General features: G+C 45.8%; 1 protein-coding gene across 1 annotated transcript in view; it reads left to right on the top strand.

Annotated features, from left to right (window-relative positions):
• The window catches only part of LOC116984349 (ethanolamine kinase 1-like), a 331,741-nt gene that overhangs the window by 51,042 nt on the left and 256,101 nt on the right, over nucleotides 1-24,598 (top strand). The window contains exon 3 of the mRNA XM_033038497.1: nucleotides 5,216-5,356. Within this exon, the coding sequence (XP_032894388.1) occupies nucleotides 5,216-5,356 (141 nt within the window). The remainder of the gene's footprint in view (nucleotides 1-5,215; nucleotides 5,357-24,598) is intronic.

Below are 24,598 nucleotides of genomic sequence, written 5' to 3'. Positions count from 1 at the left end.
CTCAACACCAGCAAAACCAATGAACTGATTGTGGACTTTGGAATGGGTAGGATGGGGACCCACAGTCCCGTTTATATCAACAGGGATGGTGGAATGGGACAAGAACTTCAAATTCCTGGGCGTGCATATTTCTAAAGATCTCTCTTGCACACTGATGCAATTATAAAGAAAGCACATCAACGCCTCTACTTCCTGAGAAGATTACGGAGAGTTGGTATGTCAAAGAGGACTCTCTAGAACTTCTACAGGTGCACAGCAGAGAGCATGCTGACTGGTTGCATCGTGGCTTCATTCAGCAACTTGAGCTTCCAGGAGCGGAAAAGAATGCAGAAAGTTGTGACCACTGGCCAGTCCATCATCGGCTCTGACCTCCCTACCATCGAAGGGATTTATCGCAGTTGCTGCCTCAAAATGGCACTCAACATCATCTAGGACATCACCATCCTGGCCACACACTCATCTCCCCGCTGCCTTCAGGTAAAAGGTACAGGAGCCTGAAATCTGGTACATCCAGGTTCAGGAACAGCTTCTTCCCCACAGCCATCAGACTAATAAACTCACCATCAAACAAACTCTGAACTATAACAGCCTATTGTACTTTATCTGTCTAATTTATGTGTATCTATTTGGTCTATGCTATATAGACACACTGAACCTTTCTGTATTTATGCTTACAATACTCTGTTGTGCTGCAACAAGCAAGAATTTCATTGTCCTCTCTGGGACACATGGCAATAAACTCTCTATTGACCCTCTCTCTTGACTCTTGACCAGAGCACCCATAGATCGCAGGGAGAACGTGCAAACTCCACACAGATAGCACCCGAGGCCAGGATCGAACCGGGGTTTCTGGTGCTGTGAGGCAGCGGTTGTACCAGCTGCACTACCATTGGGCAAGATGGCACAGAGCAGCAAGTCTTCTCTTTCAAGTCTTGCTCTTGAACACTTTTAAAAGTAAATGAGGAAGCGCTTTGTGAGAATACTCCATCATTGGTCAGCCCACACTGTCATGGCTTCTCGGATTTTCTGCCTTTTATTTCTTTCATTGAAGTCCCACCTCTGGGCACAAAATGTTGTTTGACAAAACATTAAATATCAGAACATTGAAGGGCCGAATGGCCTACTCCTGTACCTATTGTCTATTGTCTATTGTAAGCCCAAATGCTGTCACATTTCCTGGAGCTACAGGGAGCACAACCCCATCCCTCTTATTTCTCAGCTTGGTCCAATCCTTTGGCAGCCTAATGTCTATTCCAGGAGACACGAGGAACTGCAGATGTTGATTTACATACAAAAAGGCACAAAGTGCTGGAGTAACTCAGTGAGTCAGATACCATCTGTGGAGAAAATGGATAGGCGACATTTCGAGTCAGGTCCCTTCTTCAGACTCTCGGGCCAACAAGAATAGTTGAGATTCCGGGTCATAGAACTGGTGTGAGCGGGTGATCGATGGTCGGCGTGGACTCGGTGGAATGAAGGGCCTGATGAGGGGACCCGTAAAGTCAACTATTCCTTTTCTGCAGAGTTTCTGCCTGTCTCACTGAGTTAATCTTCGGTGTGAACGCAGCATCTGCAGTTTCTTCTTACATTCTGGTTTAGTTTAGATTAGTTAAGAGATACAGTGTGGAACAGGCCCTTCGGCCTACCGAGTCTGCGCCAAGCAGCAATCGCCCCTTCCACTAGTTCTATCCTGCACAATAGAGACAATTTTCATTTTTATGGAAGTCAAATTATCCTAGAAATCTGCTCATCTTTGGAATGTGGGAGGAAACCTTCGAAAACACGTGGTCACAGGGAGAACGTACAAACTCCATACAGACAGCACTCGTAGTCATGATTGAGCCCGGGTCTCTGGCGCTATGAGGTAGCAACTCTACCACTGAGCCACCGTGCTGCCACTGTGACTCATTCGTGTGCAGTAAAACTAACAGCAACCAGACAAACAAGAGTGAGAAAACATGCAACGAATTAATGAAGGTTACCAAGTTTCTGATCAGGGATCATGTTCACAAGTTATTATAGTAGAATTCAGCCCATGAAGTCTACTCCTCCATTCAATTATGGCTGATCTCTGCCTCCTAATCCCATTTTCCTGCCCTCGCCCCATAACCCTTGACATCCGTTCTAATCAAGAATTTGTCTAGAACTTCTGCCGAAAAAATATCCACTGGCTTGGATGTTGGGCAAATGTAGGCAAACGGGACCAGCTTGGATGGAACATCTTGGTCCACATGGAAGAGTTGGGCTGAAGGGCCTGTTTCCATGACTCTAGGAGTCTATGGTGGTTGTGTATGGATGAATTGGAGATAATAGTGAGGGCTTACTACTGAAGTTATGGACGTTGAAGGTGCGGATTTAATTTCCAAATTACTTCAGTCTGAGCAACTGTTTGTGTTCATTAACTAATCTCTCTTATTTCACTCCACATATTAATGACATTTGAAGCATGAGTTGCTTTTTTTTTCCCACAGTGCCAAAATGTTCCTGGTTTTCTTAAAGAGGTTAAATATACGGTCGGTTAATATCCTTTCCCAGTAAATCAATGTTCAGTATTAATGTGCTTTCTTTATACCCTACTAACCCTAAAAGCTCTGCAAATGAAAGGAAACCTAATGACTGAGGTTATGAGCTCTCTTACATTTTTCAAGAGATTCAGTAAAACCATGGATTCTTGCAATGAGACAGAACAGAGCACTTTTAATGCATTTTGTTCCAAAAAAAAAGTTATTGCTATAAAAGGGGTCTTGAAAAGTTTACTTTGAAAACCAGGCCAGAGGTCCAAAGTGTTTATGCTTGTTGTCCTTCATCCATCCTCATGACTATATAAAGTCTATGTTCCAACAATATAAGACTCCTTGTATTCTTATTGTGACATGGATGATCATGAAAAAAACACAAACCCATTATTTTTACCCTTGTTTTGTGCAAAGTAAGGCCGCAGAATTCTTCAGTACAAACCCTGCCTCTTCAACCACCTCCTTCGATGCATCCCATCTCCACCATGTTTTTCTCCTTTTATGCTAATTCCATGCTCCTGGACTGTCATCAGTGGAGTTTAGTTTAGAGACACATCACATATACAGGCCCTTCAGCCCATCGAGTCCGCGCCGGGCAGCGATCCCCGCACATTAACACAAGGCTACACACTTTACACTTATACCAAGTATACAAACCCAAGCCAATCAACCTACAAACCTGTACGTCTTTGGAGTGTGGGAGGAAACCGAATATCTCAGAGAAAACCCATACAGGTCATGGGGAGAGCGTACAAACTCAGTACAGAGATCACCCGTAGTCAGGATCGAACCCGGGTCTCCAGCGCTGCAAGCGATGTAAGGCAGCAACCCTACCCCTTAGTGATGAATAGAGGGTGGTGGATGTCAGATGCAATCAGCCTGTGGTGTTCCTGCTACTAAAATGAAGGAACAGAAAGTTACACAGAGTGGCCAGAATGTTGCAGTCCCTGCAAAATGCTACCATGGCTCTCATTGTATTCCTGCCATTGGGTGGGACAGTGGTGTCAGTGGTAAAGTTGCTGTCTTACAGCGCTTGCAGCGCCGGAGGCTCGAGTTCGATCCCGACTACGGGTGCTGTCTGTACAGAGTTTGTATATTCTCCCAGTGTCCTGCGTGGGTTTTCTCCGAGATTTTCAGTTTCCTCCCACACTCCAAAGACGTACAGGTGTCTGGGTAAATTGGCTTTGTGTTTATGTAAATTGTTCCTAGTTTGTGTCGGAGAGTGTTAATATGCAGGGAATTGCTGGTCGGCGTGGACCCGGTGGGCCGAAGGGCCTGTTTCTGCGCTGTATCTCAGAAGTAAACCAATCAGGAAAGAGGTACAGTAGTCTGAAAACCATGATCTCCTGGTTCAGGAACAGCTTCTTCCCTAGCCTGGATAGTTGGGACTAGTGTAGATGGGGCATTTTGTTCAGTGTGGACTGTTTGGGCCGAAGGGCCTGGTTCTACGCTGTATGACTATAACCAGCAGGCTCTTGAACACGAGACTACAAACACTGAACTGCCTTGGTCACACGAGGGACTTGGGGCTTTTCTTGTACTGATATATTTTTTAATTTATTGAACTTTTTTAAATGATATTAGCGAAGAGATCTGTTATGCTGCAGCAAGCATGTCATTGTCCGGTTGTTGGTACTGATAAACAATTCTACTCTCTAGATTCTTGATATGGATCATGCCCAGGCAGAAGAGATTTATTTAACTCGGCATCATGTTCATGACGAACCTGTTCCATGTATAGAAACATAGAAACATAGAAATTAGGTGCAGGAGTAGGCCATTCGGCCCTTCGAGCCTGCACCGCCATTCAATATGATCATGGCTGATCATCCAACTCAGTATCCCGTACCTGCCTTCTCTCCATACCCTCTGATCCCCTTAGCCACAAGGGCCACATCTAACTCCCTCTTAAATATAGCCAATGAACTGGCCTCGACTACCCTCTGTGGCAGGGAGTTCCAGAGATTCACCACTCTCTGTGTGAAAAATGTTCTTCTCATCTCGGTTTTTGCAGTTCCTTATAAACAAGGAACTGCAGATGCTGGTTTACACAAAAGGACACACAATGCTGGAGTAACTCAGCGGGCCAGGCAGCATCTCTGGAGAACATGGATAGGCAACGTTTTGGGTTGCGACCCTTCCTGACTCAAAACGTCACCTATCAATGTTCTACAGAGATGGTGCCTGACCCGCTGAGTTACTACAGCATTGACTGCCCACTGAGGCTTTTCCCTGGGGGAATCAAAGCCATCAATCCGCCCAGTAGCTGATGCTGTCCTGGCCTGGATGTCCACACTTGATCTATAACTTTAGGCTGTGCACGCCATACGCAAGAAGAAAACTACAGCATTTGTGTCCTTTTGCAACCGTAAAAGATAATAGTTTATTTATTTTTTTAATATGATTAACCGAATGGGAACTCTTTTATACATGTGATGAATTCAGCAGTTGAAAATATTTCACTGAAACAGAATTATGACATAAGACATTCCTGGTACTTTAATAACATTTAAAATACATTTGGATGGATACATGGATAGGACAGGTTTAGAAGGATATGGGTCAAACGTAGGCAGGTGGGACTACTGTAGATGGGGCATCTTGGTCAGGATGGGCTGTTTCTAAGACTATAATAGTACTAATGAAGGTGTGAATAATATGTAAAGTATTTATACATTATTTCATTGTTGTCTCCACAGACTTGTGGCCAGAGCAATGGCCCAGTTTCATTCTGTCCAGTCTGACAACAATGATTCTTCGGAACCCAACCTCTGGACGAATCTCTCAAAGTACCTGACGCTACTCAAGTCCAGCCAGTCTCAGCTAGCATCTGACAGGAGGTAGGAGTCAATATCATTATTGTATCCCTTGAAATAGAGTCATATAGTCATAGAATTATACAGCGTGGAAACAGGCCCTTCGGCCCAACTTGCCCACACTGGCCAACATGTCCCAGCTACACTAGTCCCACCTATTTGGTCCATATCCCTCCAAACCTGTCCTATCCATGTACTTGTCTAAGTGTTTGTTAAATGTTGGGATAGTCTCAGTCTCAGCTACCTCCTCTGGCAGCTTGTTCCATACACCCTTTGTGTGAAAATGTTACCCCTCAGATTCCTATTTAATCTTGTCCCCTTCACCTTCATACTATGCTTTCTGGTCCTCGATTCCCCTACTCTAGGCAAGGGACTCTGTGCATCTACCCGATCTATTCCTCATGTTGTATACACCTCTATAAGATCACTCCTCATCCTCCTGTGCTCCAAGGAATAGAATCCCAGCCTACTCAAATAATGCGCTCCTGATCACATTCTCTAAAGGCAGTTGTTTTATCAGAAGTGTGAACCTTTTTTTTAATGCCTCAATCAAACAGCAAATAACAATCGTACAAACATTATGGACAGAGCAAGTCAAAGTCATCAGTGTCAGCTCTGATTTGTTCTGTAGCATTTCATACTGCTTCACTTTCCCCTGACAGTCTGAAAAGGGTCTCAACATAGAAACATAGAAACATAGAAACATAGAAACATGTTTCAACCTGAAACATCACCTATTCCTTTTCTCCAGAGACACTGTCTGACCCATTGAGTTACTCCAGCATTTTGTGTCTGACCTCGAATTAAACCAGCATCTGCTGTTCCTTCCAACACATGAAAAAAAAAACCCATTTGAACAAGTACATAGTATATAATAAAAGTTTTAGAGAGATAAGGACCAAACATGTGCATGTGGATCTAATGTAGATGGGACATCTTGGTTAGCATGGGTAAGATGGGCCGAAGGACCTGTTTCTATGCCGTATGATTATGATTAATATGAATGGGTGATTGATGGTTGGCATAGATTTGCTGGGCTGAAGGGCCTGCTTCCATGTTGTATTACTCTATGATTAGTATAAATGGGTTATTGATAGTCGGCGTAGACTTGATGGGCCGAAGGGCCTGTTTACATGTTGTGAGACTATGATTAGTATAAATGTCCGATCAATGGTCGGCATAGACTTGATGGGCCGAAGGGCCTGTTTACATGTTGTGAGACTCTATGATTAGTATAAATGTCCGATCAATGGTCGGCATAGACTTGATGGGCCTAAGGACGTGTTTTCATGTTGCATCTCTCTATGATGATGCATCAGCTTTTATTTACACTTATAATATTTGTGCCACAATCTGATTGAAATCAGGCCCGTACAGTAACTAGCGTCTGTTTTATGTCAGTGGACAGAATAAGCTGGTATTGATTTATATATTTGTTTTTGCATGGTGTTTCATCATGTGCTGTCTTCACACAGTGACTTCTGATCACCACATTATATATGTCCACAGTAAAACCCAACCTGTGATATCTCACTATAACATATCACAGCTGATCTCTTTTATGTTTGCGGGTTCAACTGAGAATTATACTCGGGAGGACCACCAAGCAGATGCAAAGACATAACGGCAGAATATTTTAGCCCTGGAAATAATAAACGTGGAAAGGATCAAATAATGCAGAAACATTTAGTTTAACTAGTTTTAGTTTTAGGTTTGCTTTTAGTGATACAGCGCAAAACAGGCCCTCGGGCCCACCGAGTCCGCACCGACCAGCGATCCCCGCACACTAACACTATCCTACACACACTAGGGACAATTTACATTTATACCATGACAATTTACCTACAAACCTGTACGTCTTTGGAGTGAGGGAGAAAACCGAAGATCTCAGAGAAAAGCCACGTAGGTCACGGGGCGAACGTGCAAACTCCGTACAGACAGCACCCATAGTCGGAATCGAACCCCGGTCTCCGTCGCCACCATGCCGCCTGACTAAATGAAAGGAATCAAGCCAGGTCCTGAATTGGACAACAAAGTAAGCTGAAATGAAACAAAATGTGGAAACAAAACATGGATAAAAATAATTCAAACTAGACTAAGTGTGACCCGTTGGGTCCCAGGTTCACACAGGAGGTCTGGTCCCCCAACTCAATATTCCACCACTCCACCAATTCTAATATTGGTGGCCAGTGGTGGGGAGGGGGGGGGGGGGGGGGGGGGAGTTCTGGAACGCTAGCATGGGTGTTGTGGGTCGAGTCAAGTCAAGCACAGTGAGTACAGGGCCAACAATCCATTTCAATCCATTTCATGTCAAGTCAATCCATTTCAAGTCAAGTCAAGCACAGGGCAGGCGGGGCCAGCCAACATTACAATCCATTTGCTTTCATTTCAGATGAGGTCAAACAAAGCAAAGGCAAAGCAAAAGCAAAAGCACAGGGCAGGCGGGGGCGGCCAAAAAGACAATCTATTTACTTTCATTTCAGGTGATGTCAAGCAAAGAAAAGGCAAAGCAAAAGCAAAAGCACAGGGCATGCCAAACAACTCATTTCATTTCAATTTCCATTTCAATTACAAGCATGGGGCAGGCCAAACAACTCATTTCATTTAAGGCCTAACAAATCATTTATTGCAAGCACATTAAGGGTTAACAAATTATCATTCATTGTGAGCACATTGCTGGCTAACAAACCATTTATTGCAAGCACATTAAGGGTTAACAAATCAACAGTCATTGCAAGCACAATACTGGCTAACAAATCATTTATTGCAAGCACATGAAGGGTTAACCACATAAAGCACATAAAGGGTAGACTCACAGCAGAATCAGAGTTGTGGCCTCTCCCCCGCGATCTTCCAGATTGACTGACTCACGTCCAGGCATCCGGGGTTTTATAGTCCTGCCCCACCCTGGAAGGATGGTGCCTTATCTTCATCATGGTGGTTGACAGGCGTGAGGACGAATCAGCTGATATCAAGATTTTTAAACATTCATAACTTTTTTATGTTTCATCGATGGGAAAAATCCTCGGGCTGCCTCAGCGGAGGAGGACCGTGAGTAAGATGGCCAAAAATCATAGCGATATAGGGTAGCATTTTTTCTAAATTCCTTTACACAGCACAGGCAGGAAGTGGTCAAGATGAGACTTTTAGTTATATAGATAAAGGAATATTTCTTCTTTATCGGAAAGAAGAAATGTTATTTTCTTCTTTTCAGAAAGTAGAAGGAAGTAAAGAAGACACGTTTAGAGTTTAGAGATTAGTCATACAGCATGGAAACAGGCCGTTCGGCCCACCAAGTCCATCGATCACCCATTCACACTAGTTCTATGTTATCCCACTTTCTCATCCACTCCCCACACATTCGGGGCAATATTTGCAGAGGCTAATTAACCTACAAACCCGCATGTCTTTGGGATGTCGGGAGCACCCGGAGGAAACCCACGTGGTCCCGGGGAGAACGAGCAAACTCCACACACACAGCACCCGAGTTCAGGTTCGAACCTGGGTCTCTAGAGTTGTGTGTGGGGGGCTCTAGCTGCTGCACCACTGTGACATCTTTATTCCTCCTTCTAGACTTCTCCTTTTTCGCTAGAAACAAAGAACTGCAGAAGCCGGTCTGAGGAAGGGTCCCGATGTTACTCATCCTTTTTTCTCCAGAGATGCTGCATGACCCACTGAGTTACTGCAGAATATTTTTACCTATCCCCTTTCACCCTACTACTGTGTCCTTCCTCTTCACTCTTCTTTCTGCAATAGTACGATCGCATTTGCCACTCCTCATTTAGTGGAACATTTCCAGAATCTGTCGAGCTATGGAAGATGATGACCGTGCATTCACCCTCTCCACAGTTTCCCCCCTTCAAAGCTCAGTCACCGATCCTGGGATTTATCAGCTTTTGAGATCGTTGACTTCTGCTGAGCTATTTCTTGCCTGATACTTAGTTCTTCATTAATAGACACTACATGCTGGAGTAACTCAGCGGGTCAGACAGCATCTCCAGAGAAAAAAGATGGGTGACCTTTTGGATCGGAACCCTTCTTCAGACTAAAGGGAGGGGGGGGGGCGGAATGGAGTGGGGGCAGCACCTCTTATTTTGCTTGGGAAGCTTACAACTCGACGGCATCTAAATTAATTTCTCTAATTTCGAGTAATTCCTGCAGTCCCTCCACCCTCTCCCCCACCCTAATCGTCCTACCAGTTCCACTGGTCGCATCCTTGTATCCTCCCGTTAACACGCCTTCCCTAGCCAACAATGGACCATTGTGGGCTCCACCCTTCCTTAGGTCATCTGTTGCCGGCCCTGATTTGTTCCGGCTTTTTCTCGCCTCTAGTTTCCACCCCCCTACCTCTATCGTTCAGTCTGAAGAAGGGTCCTGACCCGAAACATCACCTATTCCATTTGTCCATAGATGCTGCCTGATCCGTTGAGTTACTCCAGCACTTTGTGTTGATCTTTGGTATAAACCAGCATCTGCAGTTCCTTCTTAGCCTCTTTATTCTTCCTGCTCCTTGATGTAGATCTATGATGCTCTTGTATATCTGGAAGGCTTTGGCCTTCCTTTGTTGGCACAGATCCACAGTAATTGTTTAACCTTTTCTTTGTTCCCCAGTGTAAATTCCCCTTGCACCTGTGTGTAAGGGCCCACACATTCTCCTCTTTTCCATACCAGTAAGATGCTCTCAGAGTCTCTATGTGTGTTTCCTGCTAGTCTAACTTTACACTCAATCAATCTGAAGAAAGGTCCCAACCTATAATGGCATCTATCCAAGTCCTTCACGGATGCTGCCTGACCCATTGAGTTGCTCCAGCACTTTTTGTTTTGCTCGAGATTCCCGCATCTGCAGTTCCTTGTGTCTTCAAATTAAAACCAAGAGCAGATTTCATTGACTTAGTATTGGCTCAATTCCAACTGAAGCCCTCAAAAACTGGGTGTACACAAAAGGGTAACTTTGTAGGCTCACAGGGATGTAATGCTGAGGCTTTGTAAGGCGTTGGCCAGACCACATTAGGAGTATTGTGAGCAGTTTTGGGCCCCACCTCTGAGGAAGGATGTGCTGGAGAGGGTCCAGAGGAGGTTTACGAGAATGATCCTGGGATTGATTGGGTTAACGTATGATGAGCGTTTAACGGCACCGGGCCTGTACTCGCTGGAGGATGAAGGGCAAACCTCATTGAAACTTACCAAATAGTGAAAGGCCTGGATAGAGTGAATGTGGAGAGGATGTTTCCGCTGGTGGGAGAGTATAGCACCAGAGGGTACAATAAAAGGGTGAACCTTTAGAAAGAAGACGAGGAGGAATTTCTTTAGCCAGAGGGTGGTGAATGTGTGAACGCCCTTGCCACAGAAGGCTGTGGAGGCCATCAATGGATATTTTTAAGGCACAGGTTGACAGATTCTTGATTAGTGCGGGCGTCAGGGGTTACGGGGAGAAGGCAGGAGAATGGGGTTGAAAAGGAAAGATAAAGCAGCCATGATTGAATGGCGGAGTAGACTCGATGGGACGAATAGCCTAATTCTACTCCTAAGTCTTGTGAACTTATGAATCCCACAAGGAATGCAAGTGAAACACTTTATAGGAGAAGGTTCCACACCCAAGTATGTAATTGTTATTCACAATTCACAACAGAGCAGTGAAGCCTCTGCTCTGACAGTGCGAATCTGGTGACTTACCCTCGAAATACCAGTTGCATCCCTTGTCGACTGGTAGCGAGAGGGAGTAAAGATCTTCTTTCCCAATTAACGTTACATATAATCAGATAGTGAACAATTAGCGAGCGCATACTTAATGAACACTTTCTTACAATGCAATTTACATTTCAGATCAACGCTGTGAATATTTTGAGCTTTGCACTAATGGGTGCTTCTTGCAATCTTACTTTATTCCTTGTTGGAAGAGCCACCTTATGTGATAATTACTATGGGTTCACTTGGTAATGTAAACTCATGGGGTACAATTGCATAGTCACCAGCTCCACAACTGGCAAGCACTAGTGTTGGCAAACTGGTGTATAATCTGTTTCTAATCTGACCCTGGAACCCCAAGTTTGTACATAGGTGGAGGTGAAGGCTCCTACAATTCTTGGTCAGTAAGTAAAGTAAGTAAGTAAGTTTAATGGCCAAGTATTCACATACAAGGAATTTGCTTTGGTGCTCCGCCCACAAGTAACAACATGACATACAGTGACAGTTACGAATGACTCAGAAAACACTAAACATTAATAATAATAAAACATTAATGATAAAACACCATTGATCAAGTATGTGAACCAACAAAATACCAGATCAAAGGGAGGCTACAGATTTTTGGCTGTTGAGTAGAGCAACTACTCGTAGATAAAAACAGTTTTTATGTCTGGCTGTGGCAGCTTTGACAGTCCGGAGTCGCCTTCCAGAGGGAAGTGATTCAAAGAGTTTGTGGCCAGGGTGAGAGGGGTCAGAGATAATCTTACCCGCTCGCTTCCTGGCCCTTGCTGTGTACAGTTCATCAATGGAGGGAAGGTTGCAGCCAATAACCTTCTCTGCTAATCGGACGATTCGCTGCAGCCTCCAGGTGTCGTGCTTGGTGCCTGAGCCAAACCAGACCATGATGGAGAAGGTGAGAACAGACTCTACGATGGCCGTGTAGAATTGGACCATCATTGCCTGTGGCAGATTGTGCTTCCTCAGCTGCCGTAGGAAGTACATCCTCTGTTGTGCCTTTTTGACTGTGGAGTCGACGGTAGCCCCCCACTTAAAGTCCTTGGAGATGATGGTTCCCAGGAACTTAAAAGACTCCACAGATGTAACTGTGGTGTTGTTGATGGTGAGTGGGGTGAGGGGAGGGAGAGCTCTCCTAAAGTCTACAATCAATTCCACTGTCTTAAGAGCATTGAGCTCTAGGTTGTTGCGATGGCACCAGGACGCCAGCTGTGACACTTCCTGTCTGTAGGCAGATTCCTCCCCATCCTGGATCAGTCCAATCAGGTTTGTGTCGTCCGCAAACTTGAGAAGCTTGACAGAGGTGTCTGTGGAGGTGCAGTCGTTGGTGTAGAGAGAGTAGAGGAGAGGGGAGAGTACGCAGCCTTGCGGTGCTTCTATGCTGAGCGTTTGCGCATCCAAGATGTGCTTTCCCAGCCTCACATGCTGCTTCCTGTCTGTCAGGAAGCTGGTGATCCACTGGCAGAGGGGTTCAGGCACAGTCAACTAGGAAAGTTTGGAGTGTAGTAGCTCTGGCACAATGGTGTTGAATGCAGAGCTAAAATAAACAAACAGGATCCTCGCATAGGTCGCCTGGTGGTCTAGGTGCTGTAGGATGAAGTGTAGGCCCAGGTTGACTGCATCATCCACAGATCTATTGGCCCAATATGCAAACTGCATAGGATCCAGCAGAGAGATCGTGATATTTTTCAGCTTGGACAGCACAAGCCTTTCGAGTGTCTTCATGACAACAGAGGTCAGTGCGACAGGCCTGTAGTCATTAAGATGACTAATCCTTGCCTTTATGGGTACAGGGACAATAGTGGAGACTTTGAAGCAGGCAGGGACAGTACATGTTTGCAGGGACTGGTTGAAAATGTCTGTATAGGCCAGTGCCAGAGCTTAAGAGTAGAGGGGGAAACATTGTCAGGTCCTGGAGATTTCCGGCTTTTTTGTCTTCTGAAAAGCCTCTCCACTTCCTCTATTGGTAGTGTTGATATTGGATAAGTGATGTTGTGCAGCACAGAGGATGTGGGTGATTGGGTGTGAAGGGGTGATTGGAGGGGGGGGGTGGGGGGGGGGTGTAGAAGGGCCCAGTCTTTGCAGACTGAGATCAGGTTGTGAGTGGATGTGTTGGTTGGGGTGGGAAATGGTCCAGTCTTTTTGTACTGGAGTTTTGCCTTAAGTAGGTGTGAAGTGGTGAATGGGAAGGAGAGGGTGCAGGGTCCATTCTTTGTAGACTGGGGTCTGGCTGTGTTGGTTGGGGAGGGGGTACCAGGGTTACGTTTCTGATTTTCAAACCTGCAGTAAAACACATTCAGGTCGTTGGTCAGCTGACGATTGTCCAAGGAGCGGGGGGGGGGGGGGGGGGGGGGGGGGCTTTCCTCTTACAGCTGATGATTTCTTGCAAGCCCTTCCAAACTGAAGAAGAATCACTAGCTGAGAACTTGCTCCTCAACTTCTCAGAGTACCTTTGCTTGGCAGCTCTGATTCCTCTTCTCAGCTTGTACTTGGTCTGCCTGTAGAGGTCTGCATCCCCGCTTCTGTAGGCCTCCTCATTAGACCGTCGGAGCTGTCTGAGTTCTGCAGTGAACCAGGGCTTGTTGTTGTTGAACCATGTCCGGGTCTTAGTTGGAATGCAATTGTCCTCACAAAAGCTGACATATGATGATACAGTGTCTGTAAACGCATCGAGGCTTGTGGTTGCTTCCCTGAACACATTCCAATCCGTGCAGTCAAAGCAGAATTGTATGTTCTCAATGTCCTCGCTTGTCCACCTTTTCGTTGTTCTGACCACAGGCTGAGCAGCTTTTAGTTTCTGCCTGTAGGTCGTAATAAGGTGAACTAGACAATGATCAGAGAGACCCAGACCCGCCCGGGGAACAGAGCGATATGCGTTCTTGATTGCCGTAGAACAGTGATCGAGTGTTCTCCCCCCTCTGGTGGGGCAGGTGTCATGAAGTCTGTATCTTGGAAGGTCATGGCTGAGATTAGCCTTGTTAAAGTCTCCCAAAACAATGACCATGGAGTCCGGGAAGTCACTCTCTACCCTCATTACCTGGTCAGCGAGTTGCATTTGCGCCTCACGTACGCAGGCTTGTGGGGAAATGTAAACTCCAGCGAGAATAAAGGAGTTAAATTCCCTCGGGGAGTAGAAGGGTTTGCAGTTTATAAAGATGGATTCCAGGTTGGGAGAACAGAAGTTTGACAGTACCGTGATGTCGCTGCGCCAGTCCTGGTTGGTATATTCCACCACCTCTTGATTTCCCCGCTGCCTCCACTTCGCGGTCCGCTCTGTGAGGTTGGAAGCCAGCCAGTTGCAGCACGGTGTCCGGGGTCGACTCACACAGCCAGGTCTCGGTGAAACACAGGGCAGCAGCATCGAGGGAGGTCCTTGTTTGTCCGATGCAGGAGTTGCAGTTCGTCCACTTTGTTCTTGACAGAACGTACGTTTGCCAGGAATATGCTCGGGAGTAGTGTGCGTGATCCTCATCGCCGGAGTCGGGTGAGTGCTCCAGAGTGCTTCCCACGGGTCCTCCTCCTTCTCAAGACCTTGAACGCAGCCACAGCCCCGCCGACGAGTATGTACAAATAATCCAGCGAGAGAGAGAAATCCGGAACGATGTTTGTAGGTACCGTATGTCCGATGTTTATGAGTACCTCTCTCGTGAAAGTAATCTTTGTAGGGTTTTCACAGATGACACAAACGAACAAACACATACAAAACAGCAAGGAGCAGTACACCGGGGCCGCCATCGTCAGCGCCAACAGCAGCAGCTACACTGCTTGTCACATAGTTTATCACATAGGAATTGAAAATCACATTGGAAACACCTCCGCTCCGTCTGCCTAAACGTACCTGATCTCCCGGTTGCTAAAGACTTTAACTCCCCTTCCCATTCCCACACTGACCTTTCTGTCCTGGGCCTCCTCCACTATCAGAATGAGGCCCAGTGCAAATTGAAGGAACAGCACCTTATATTTTGCGTGGGCATCTTACAACTCAGCAGTATGAATATTGACATCTCTATCTTCACCTAACCCTTGCTTTCCCCCTCTCTCCATCCCTCCCCCATTCTAGTTCTCTGATCAGTCTGACGGTCCTCCTGATTAAATTTTATCTTTGTATGCTTCAATGTCACCATCCCATAGCTAACAATGATCTATTTCACATTATCCTTGAACTTCATTCCCTGTGATGTCTCGTTTTCGCAACTTACCCTTACCTGTCTCTGTGTTTCCTTCTCCCCTGACTCTCAGTCTGAAGAAGGGTCTCTACCCGAAACGTCACCCATTCCTTCTAACAAGAGATGTTGCCTGTCCTGCTGAGTTTAAGCAGCCGTAAATGTTTATATTAAAATCTCGTTTGAAATTTCTGAGCTGTGGAACCTACAGTGGCTACATCACACTCTGAGATATGTTTAACATCCTACATTTTCGGAAGAACAGGAGTGAATATTGAATGCTTTTGAGGCAGTGGAGGAACACTTTAGGCAGTGTTTTATCTTTGAAACAATCTTCAGATGAAACCTTCATCCTCATATCTCAAGCTTCTGTAGTACTAATATCCTGTACCAATATCCTGGCGGGGAAATTTGCAAAGGCCACTGGGGAGACTTTAAACTAGAATGGTTGGGGCGAGGGACTCAAATAGAGAAAGCTAGTAGACAGAATGGGAGGCAGGAAGCAGAAAAGGGAAGCACTCAGACACAAGAGGAGAAAGAAAAAAAAGGAAATAAACAGAATAAGAGACGGGGGGTTTCTTAAATGTGCATATTTTAATGCTAGGAGCATTGTAAGAAAGGTGGATGAGCTTAGAGTCTGGATAGACACCTGGAAGTATGATGTTGTGGCGATCAGTGAAACATGGTTGCAGGAGGGCTGTGATTGGAAACTAAATATTCCAGGATTTCGTTGCTTCAGGTGTGATAGAATTGGAGGGGCAAGAGGTGGAGGTATTGCATTGCTAGTCAGGGAAGATATTACAGCAGTGCTTTGGAAGGATAGATTGGAGGGCTCATCTAGGGAGGCTATTTGGGTGGAACTGAGAAGTGGGAAAGGTGTAGCAACACTTATAGGGGTGTATTATAGACTGCCAAATGGGGAACGAGAATTGGAAGAGCAAATATGTAAGGAGATAGCAGATATTAGTAGTAAGCACAAGGTAGTGATTGTGGGAGATTTCAACTTTCCACACATAGACTGGGAAACACATTCTGTAAATGGGCTGGATGGTTTGGAGTTTGTAAAATGTGTGCAGGATAGTTTTTTGCAGCAATACATAGAGGTACCTACTAGAGGAGGGGCAGTGCTGGACCTCCTGTTAGGAAATGAGACGGGACAGGTGGCGGAGGTATGCGTTGGGGAGCACTTCGGGTCCAGTGATCACAATACCATTAGTTTCAATATAATTATGGAGAAGGTCAGAACTGGACCTAGGGTTGAGATTTTTGATTGGAGAAAGGCTAACTTTGATGAGATGCGAGATGATTTAAAAGGAGTGAACTGGGACATTTTGTTTTATGGGAAAGATGTAGAAGAGAAATGGAGGACATTTAAAGGGGACATTTTAAGAGTACAGAATCTTTATGTTCCTGTTCGGTTGAAAGGAAACAGTAAAAATTGGAAAGAGCCCTGGTTTTCAAGGGAAATTGGACATCTTGTTCGGAAGAAGAGAGAGATCTACAATAATTATAGGCAGCATGAAGTAAATGAGGTGCTTGAGGAGTATAAGGAATGTAAAAAGAATCTTAAGAAAGAAATTAGAAAAGTTAAAAGAAGATATGAGGTTGCTTTGGCAAGTAAGGTGAAAGTAAATCCAAAGGGTTTCTACAGCTATATTAATAGCAAAAGGATGACGAGGGATAAAATTGGTCCATTGGAGAGACAGAGTGGACAGCTATCTGCAGAGCCAAAAGAGATGGGGGAGATATTGAACAATTTCTTTTCTTCGGTATTCACCAAGGAGAAGGATATTGAATTATGTGAGGTAAGGGAAACTAGTAGAGTAGCTATGGATACTATGAGTTTCAAAGTAAAAGAAGTACTGACACTTTTGAAAAATATAAAAGTGGATAAGTCTCCAGGTCATGACAGGATATTCCCTAGGACATTGAGGGAAGTTAGTGTAGAAATAGCCGGGGCTATGACAGAAATATTTCAAATGTCATTAGAAACGGGAATAGTCCCCGAGGATTGGCGTACTGCGCATGTTGTTCCATTGTTTAAAAAGGGTTCTAAGAGTAAACCTAGCAATTATGGACCTGTTAGTTTGACTTCAGTGGTGGGCAAATTAATGGAAAAGATACTTAGAGATAATATATATAAGCATCTGGATAAACAGGGTCTGATTAGGAACAGTCAACATGGATTTGTGCCTGGAAGGTCATGTTTGACTAATCTTCTTGAATTTTTTGAAGAGGTTACTAGGGAAATTGACGAGGGTAAAGCAGTGGATGTTGTCTATATGGACTTTAGTAAGGCCTTTGACAAGGTTCCTCATGGAAGGTTGGTTAAGAAGGTTCAACTGTTGGGTATAAATGCAGGAATAGCAAGATGGATTCAACAGTGGCTGAATGGGAGAAGCCAGAGGGTAATGGTGGATGGCTGTTTGTCGGCTTGGAGGCAGGTGACTAGTGGGGTGCCTCAGGGATCTGTGTTGGGTCCTTTGTTGTTTGTCATGTACATCAATGATCTGGATGAAGGGGTGGTAAATTGGATTAGTAAGTATGCAGATGATACCAAGATAGGGGGTGTTGTGGATAATGAAGAGGATTTCCAAAGTCTACAGAGTGATTTAGGCCATTTGGAAAAATGGGCTGAAAGATGGCAGATGGAGTTTAATACTGATAAATGTGAGGTGCTACACCTTGGCAGGACAAATCAAAATAGGCCGAACATGGTAAATGGTAGGGAATTGAAGAATACAGTTGAACAGAGGGATCTGGGAATAACCGTGCGTAGTTCCTTGAAGGTGGAATCTCATATAGATAGGGTGGTAAAGAAAGCTTTTGGTATGCTAGCCTTTATAAATCAGAGCATTGAGTATAGAAGCTGGGATGTAATGTTAAAATTGTACAAGGCATTGGTGAGACCAAATCTGGAGTATGGTGTACAATTTTGGTCGCCCAATTATAGGAAGGATGTCAACAAAATAGAGAGAGTACAGAGGAGATTTACTAGAATGTTGCCTGGGTTTCAGCAACTAAGTTACAGAGATAGGTTGAATAAGTTAGGTCTTTATTCTCTGGAGCGCAGAAGGTTAAGGGGGGACTTGATAGAGGTCTTTAAAATGATGAGAGGGATAGACAGAGTTGACGTGGACAAGCTTTCCCCTTTGAGAATAGGGAAGATTCAAACAAGAGGACATGACTTCAGAATTAAGGGACAGAAGTTTAGGGGTAACATGAGGGGGAACTTCTTTACTCAGAGAGTGGTAGCGGTGTGGAATGAGCTTCCAGTGGAAGTGGTTGCGGCAGGTTCGTTGGTATCATTTAAAAATAAATTGGATAGGCATATGGATGAGAAGGGAATGGAGGGTTATGGTATGAGTGCAGGCAGGTGGGACTAAGGGAAAAAAGTTGTTCGGCACGGACTTGTAGGGCCGAGATGGCCTGTTTCCGTGCTGTAATTGTTATATGGTTTATATGGTTACTGCCACGGATCACTGAACATGTTCTCAGTAGCTTCACTGAAAAGTCAAAAATAACACTCTCTTTCATTTGAACCATTATTGTACCTGGGTTTACACACACATAGTGACACTGACTCGCAGAGGACAAGATCACCTGTTCAACACACATCTAAACTGTTCATGAAAGTGAAGATAGACACAAAAAGCTGCAATATCTCAGCGGGTCAGATGGCATCTCTGGAGGAAAGTCTTGAGAGTCTGAAGAAGGGTTTCGACCCAAAACGTCACCTATTCCTTCTCTCCAGAGATGCTGTCTGACCCGCAGAGTTACTCCAGCTTTTTGTGTCTATCTTTGGTTTAAACGAGCATCTGCAGTTCCTTCCTACTCATGAAAGTGAAGAGGTGGCTGAGCCTTGAATTCAGATTTCCACGACAGGAATACTTGTGAAAGTTATTTATCTACCGTTCAAGAGTCAAACCAAGAGTCAAGAGTGTTTTATTGTCATATGTCTCAAACAGAACAAGGAAATTCAGACTTGCAGCAGCACAGCAGAATATGTAAACCAATTCTCTGTAAACAATATAATAAACAAAATGTTTATATTACACAGACACACATCTATCTATCTATCTATCTATCTATCTATCTATCTATCTATCTATCTATCTATCTATCTATCTATCTATCTATCTATCTATCTATCTATCTGTCTGTCTGTCTGTCTGTCTGTCTGTCTGTCTGTCTGTCTGTCTGTCTGTCTGTCTGTCTGTCTGTCTGTCTGTCTGTCTATCTATCTATCTATCTATCTATCTATCTATCTATCTATCTATCTGACCAAGTGGGACCTGTTGGGTCCCTCACACGGGAGGCCTGGTCCCCCAATGCAACCCGTTCCCCAACGCAATATTCCACCACTCATCCATTGCTGACAACTGTGCAGGGGGTGCTTATTTCGCCGTTTGTGCACCCTCCCTCATTTTTAAACTTAAAAAGATGCAATTGCACTTGCTAGCTAGCAGAACTCAGTGTACTGTGATTTAAAAAAATGCATTTGCACTTGCTAGGGCTAGCAGGATTCAGTGTACTTGGATACAGGGCTACAATCCCATTGTGATGTCACAGCTGTAAGCACAGGAAAAAGTTTCTTCATATTTGTGAACATTTTGATTAATAACTCGTGAAATAATGCATGAATTTTTCAGATAAGGCAATTTTTAACTTCACGGGATAAATCTCTACCAGAATATGTACATTTTTTTACCGTTAGCGCATCGTTTTTTCGAGAAAAGGTGATCGCACATGACCAATTAAATCCACAAATCCACAAATCCACATACAAGATCAGACTTTTAATAGTTACTAGACCAAGTGGGACCCGCTGGGTCTCATCACTTCAACGCACAGTTATGGGGGGGGGGGGTGGGGGGGCGGCCTGCGGCATCACACACACACTAACCACCCCCCACACACACACACTGGAAGAGAGTGAGGAGAGGGGGAGGGAGAGAGGGAGGGAAGAGAGGGGGGAGAGAGGGGGGGAGAGAGGGGGCTAGAGATGGGGGCAGAGAGGCGGGGAGAGGGGGGAAGAGAGGGGGGAAGAGAGGGGTTAGGAAAGAGAGGGGAAGAGAGGGGGGAAGAGAGGGGGGACAGAGAGGGGGGATAGAGGTTTGAGGGGTGAAGAGACTGGGGAAAGTGAGGGGGGGAAGAAGGGGCTACGGGTGGTGGGGGCAGTGGGGCAGAGAGGGAGGGGGCGGACTTGAACTCGGTGGTCAGGGCGGATGCTGTATGGGCAGGGCAAATGGTGAGCGGGCGTGGCGTATGTTGAGCGGGCGGGGACGATGCTGAGTGGGCAGTGCGGACGGCTGGCCGAGTGGGGCGGTCGGCGAGCGGGCGAGGCGGATGGTGAGCGGACGGCGACCAAAGGCCTGCGAGTCGGGGAGGGGTGACATCACTCACTGCGCGTGAAACACAGCGCAGCAGGCCACATGGAGCAGAGCCATTGTGATATCATCAGCGAGACCATCTAATTTATTTTCAGTTATTTCAGATTTGTGAACATTTTCATAAATAACTCGAGAAATAAAGCTCTAAATTTTCAGATAAGGCGATTTTTGATTTCACGGCATAAATCTCGATCGGAATATGTAAAAATGTCACCATTAGCATGTTGTTTCCGAGAAGATGTGAATCACACACAAACATCACACACACAAATAAATACACTCAAGATCAGACCTTTAAGTATATAATAGATAATAGATATGGATTTGGATAGACCAAAGGGGACTCGTCGGGTCCCATCGCCTCAACGCGCGGTTGCCTGTGGGGGGGGGGGGGGGGGAGCCTGTGGTATCACACACACACTAACCACCCCCACAAACACACACAAACACTAATCCCCCCCTCCCCCCACACACACATAATAACCATCCCCCTTGATATTATATTAATATTATTCATTTGTTCTTTTTACCCCATCCCCCGCCCTGTCCACTCACGCATAGCTCCCAACTCGCAGGTGCGGCTAAAGAGGGAGAGGGAGCAGGAGCAGAGAGAGGGCAGGGGCAGAGAGGGGGCAGGGGCAGAGAACGGGCAAGGGCAGAGGGAGGGCAGGGGTAGAGGGAGGGCACGGGCAGAGAGAGGGTAGGAGCAGAGGGAGAGCTGGGGCAGAGGGGGCAGGGGGGCAGAGAGGGAGTGGGAAGGGGGCAGAGAGGGAGCGGGGGCAGAGAGGGAGGGGGTAGAGTTTGAGGGGTGGGGGGGGGCACGGCATCACAGGGGAGGGCTGGTTCCCGAATTTCAGCTCCAGCTCCAAGCTCCAGCTCCGGGCTCCAGCTCCAGTTCCAGCTCTAGGCTCCAGGCGCCAGAGCGAGGCCGGGAGAGAGAGTGTCCAGCTATGATCTGTAGTCTTCATTCCACGGCCCAACTTGCTCGTTCTTTGTGTGTCTCTTTCGAATAATGTGGGTCGATGGAGAGGTGAGGGGGATGCGCATAGAACTCAGCAGGCCGCGCGGAGCAGATCCATTGTGGCGTCATCAGCGAGACCATCTCATTTATTTTCAGTCATTTCAGATTTTTGAACATTTTGATTAATAACTCGAGAAATAATGCATGAAATTTTTCAGATAAGGCGATTTTTGACTGCAGCTGCTTCGGCAGCTCTCGCATGACGATTCCCCGTGTCCCTGTGATCAACGGAGGAATTTCAGGTTTCCCAGAGGGAGTAATGCCCCGCGCGACAATAACTGCCGCCGCCAGTTGGGGTGGGGGAGACGGAGTGAATTCAGAAGCAAGCCAGTGACCGGCTGTAACCTCCGGTGACCTCCCGATCTGCACGGCATTTTGAAAATGGTGGGGGGGGGTTTGGCGTGGGAGTCCAGCTGCGGGAGGCGTGGCGCGGGCGTACTTGGGCTGGGCATAGCGAACTGACTTGGCATAGTTGTAAATTGTCTCTAGTGTGTATAGGATAGGCTTAGTGTGCAGGGATGGCTGCGGCACGGCCTCGGAGGGCTGAAGGGCCTTTTTCCGCGCTCTATCTCTAAAGTAAACGAGTGTACGGGTGATCGATAGTCGGCACGAACTCGGTGGGCTGAAGGGCCTGTATCCGAGCTGTAACTCTAAATCTAAAAAACTAAAAACTAAAAGTTATGTCATTAAATAGCACTTATAACCTAGGTTCAAGATGGGTATGTGAAGATTCCCATAAGGGCAAGCTATGTGAAATGAACTTGTTGAGTATTATAACGGTATAACTATTAGAATTAGAGATGACAGACTATCATTGTATAACATTTGGCAATTTCAGAGGCAAGTGAGGAATTGTAGCATCTCTATCTGGCATATCTTGGCATGAAGGTACACATTCAGCGTTCAAGTCTGTACTTGGATCTGAGAGTCAAATTTTGATGCAATCAATTGGAACTTATAGAAACCCACAATTAACATCTGCAGAAGGAAAACAAGGTCTAATTGAACAAAGGAAGAAATAAAATAAAATACAAGTTAAGCAGTATTTAAAAACCTCTTGCAGGTTAATTGGCCTTGTAAAATGTGTAGGGAACGCATGAGAAATTGGGATAACGTGGAACTAGTGTGAAGCAGTGATCAATGGTTGACGTGGACCCAGTGGACCAGAGGGCCTGTTTCCATGATGCATCTATAAACTAAAACCTCCTCCCAAAGCTGATGTAATGTCCAAGTAAAGGAAGATAGAATTAAAGACAAATTTCTGAGGAGATGCAGTGGGTCAATAAAGAAATGTAGAGGCCTCCATCAGAAGTATTCAGTTTTTAAGTTCTCCCCGTGACCTGCGTGGGTTTTCTCTGGGATCTCAGGTTTCCTCCCACACTCCAAAGATGTACAGATATTTAGGTTAATTGGCTTGGTATAATTGTAAAATTGCCCCTAGCGTGTGTAGAATAACATTAGAGTGCGGGGTTCGCTGGTCGGCGTGGACTCGGTCGGCCGAAGGGCCTGTTTCTGTGCAGTATCTCTAAAGAAAACTCAGGAGACGATGGAGAGACAGTGAGTGCAATTTATACCTTCTTCCCAAAGACATGTAGCAGTTCATTGATCTCTCTAATCAGTCCCCTTGCACTAGCATAACCCTCCTCTCAACATCAGTGATGCCTCGGGCATAATGTAAGTGTGTGATATTGTCTTAACCATGTTTCATGAAATAAGATAATGACTACACATTCCCAATTATAAAACAATATTTAAACTAGCCCACGTGTATTTTTATCATTCCAAAATAGGAGACCAGATAAGGATACATTTTTAGTGGACACACAATAAATATCCCTGCCCTGTTCTTAACTGAAAAACATAAATGTAAGTCTGGAACAAACGGTGAAATAAAGAATGCTTCTTCTGCAGTTGTCAACTGAATTTACAACTTCATGTTCGTAATAAAATAGCTGGCTTGGCTAAAATATTCACTAAAGGGAGTTTAAGTTCATATTAAATTAGTAACATTAAAGTATCATGGTTTTCTTGGCTGCACTCCCTAATGAGGTATCGGCTCTGAAGTTGCCATGATGGTTTTATAAAGCCGGCACTATTATGAATCGTGATTTACAACGTCATCGGTGGACTCCAATTGTATTTCTCCTTTTGTAACTTGTTCTGATAACGTTAGTTAGTTATTTTGAGCGTGTTGTTCGAGTGACTTTGGACTATTGTGAACATTTGTGAGTGGATGGCAGTGGGGATGGAAGGGAGGCGGTGTGGGATTTGATTTACTAGTCACGAGTCACGAGGCATGAGTGGTTTATTGTCAAATGTCCAAAACAATATAATATAGACAAAAGTTCAGTATATATATATAAAAATATATGTTTGTGTGTGTGTGGATACTGACACGCACAACCAGCCCCAGCTCCTCCCCCCCACCCCCGCAGCCTGTGTCGAAGCGCGTCACCACGTGTGTGGGAATAGAGAAAGAGGATTGGCGGTGATAGGGAATGTGGAACAGATGGACTGTCCCTACCCCTCCCCCTTCCACTCTCCCTCCCCACTATTTCCCCTCTCTCCCCCCACCCCTCTCCCCCTCCCTCCACACTCTTCTCCCTCCCTCCCCTACCCCATCTCCCTCCCCCACACCTCTCCCCCCTCCCCATCCCTCTCTCCCCCTCCCCATCCCTCTCTCCTCCCCCCTCCCTCTCCTCCCCCTCCTCCTCCCACCCCCATCCCTCTCTCCCCCACCCCCTTCCCTCTCCCCCCCACCCTCCTCCCCCCACCCCCCTTCCCTCCCCCATCCCTTTCCCTCTCTCCCCCCACCCCCCTTCCCTCCCCCATCCCTTTCCCTCTCTCCCCTTCCCCCTCCCCACTCTTCCCCCTCCATCCACACTCTTCCCCCTCTACCACCTACCCCATCTCCTCTCCTCCCTCCCCCTCCCCTACACCTCTCCCCCTCCCCTTCCCTCTCTCCTCCCCCTCCCACCGCTCATCCCCC

Source organism: Amblyraja radiata, chromosome 20 (genome assembly GCF_010909765.2).
Source record: "Amblyraja radiata isolate CabotCenter1 chromosome 20, sAmbRad1.1.pri, whole genome shotgun sequence".
Taxonomy (NCBI): domain Eukaryota; kingdom Metazoa; phylum Chordata; class Chondrichthyes; order Rajiformes; family Rajidae; genus Amblyraja; species Amblyraja radiata.
This window is presented reverse-complemented; position numbering and strand designations above follow the sequence as displayed.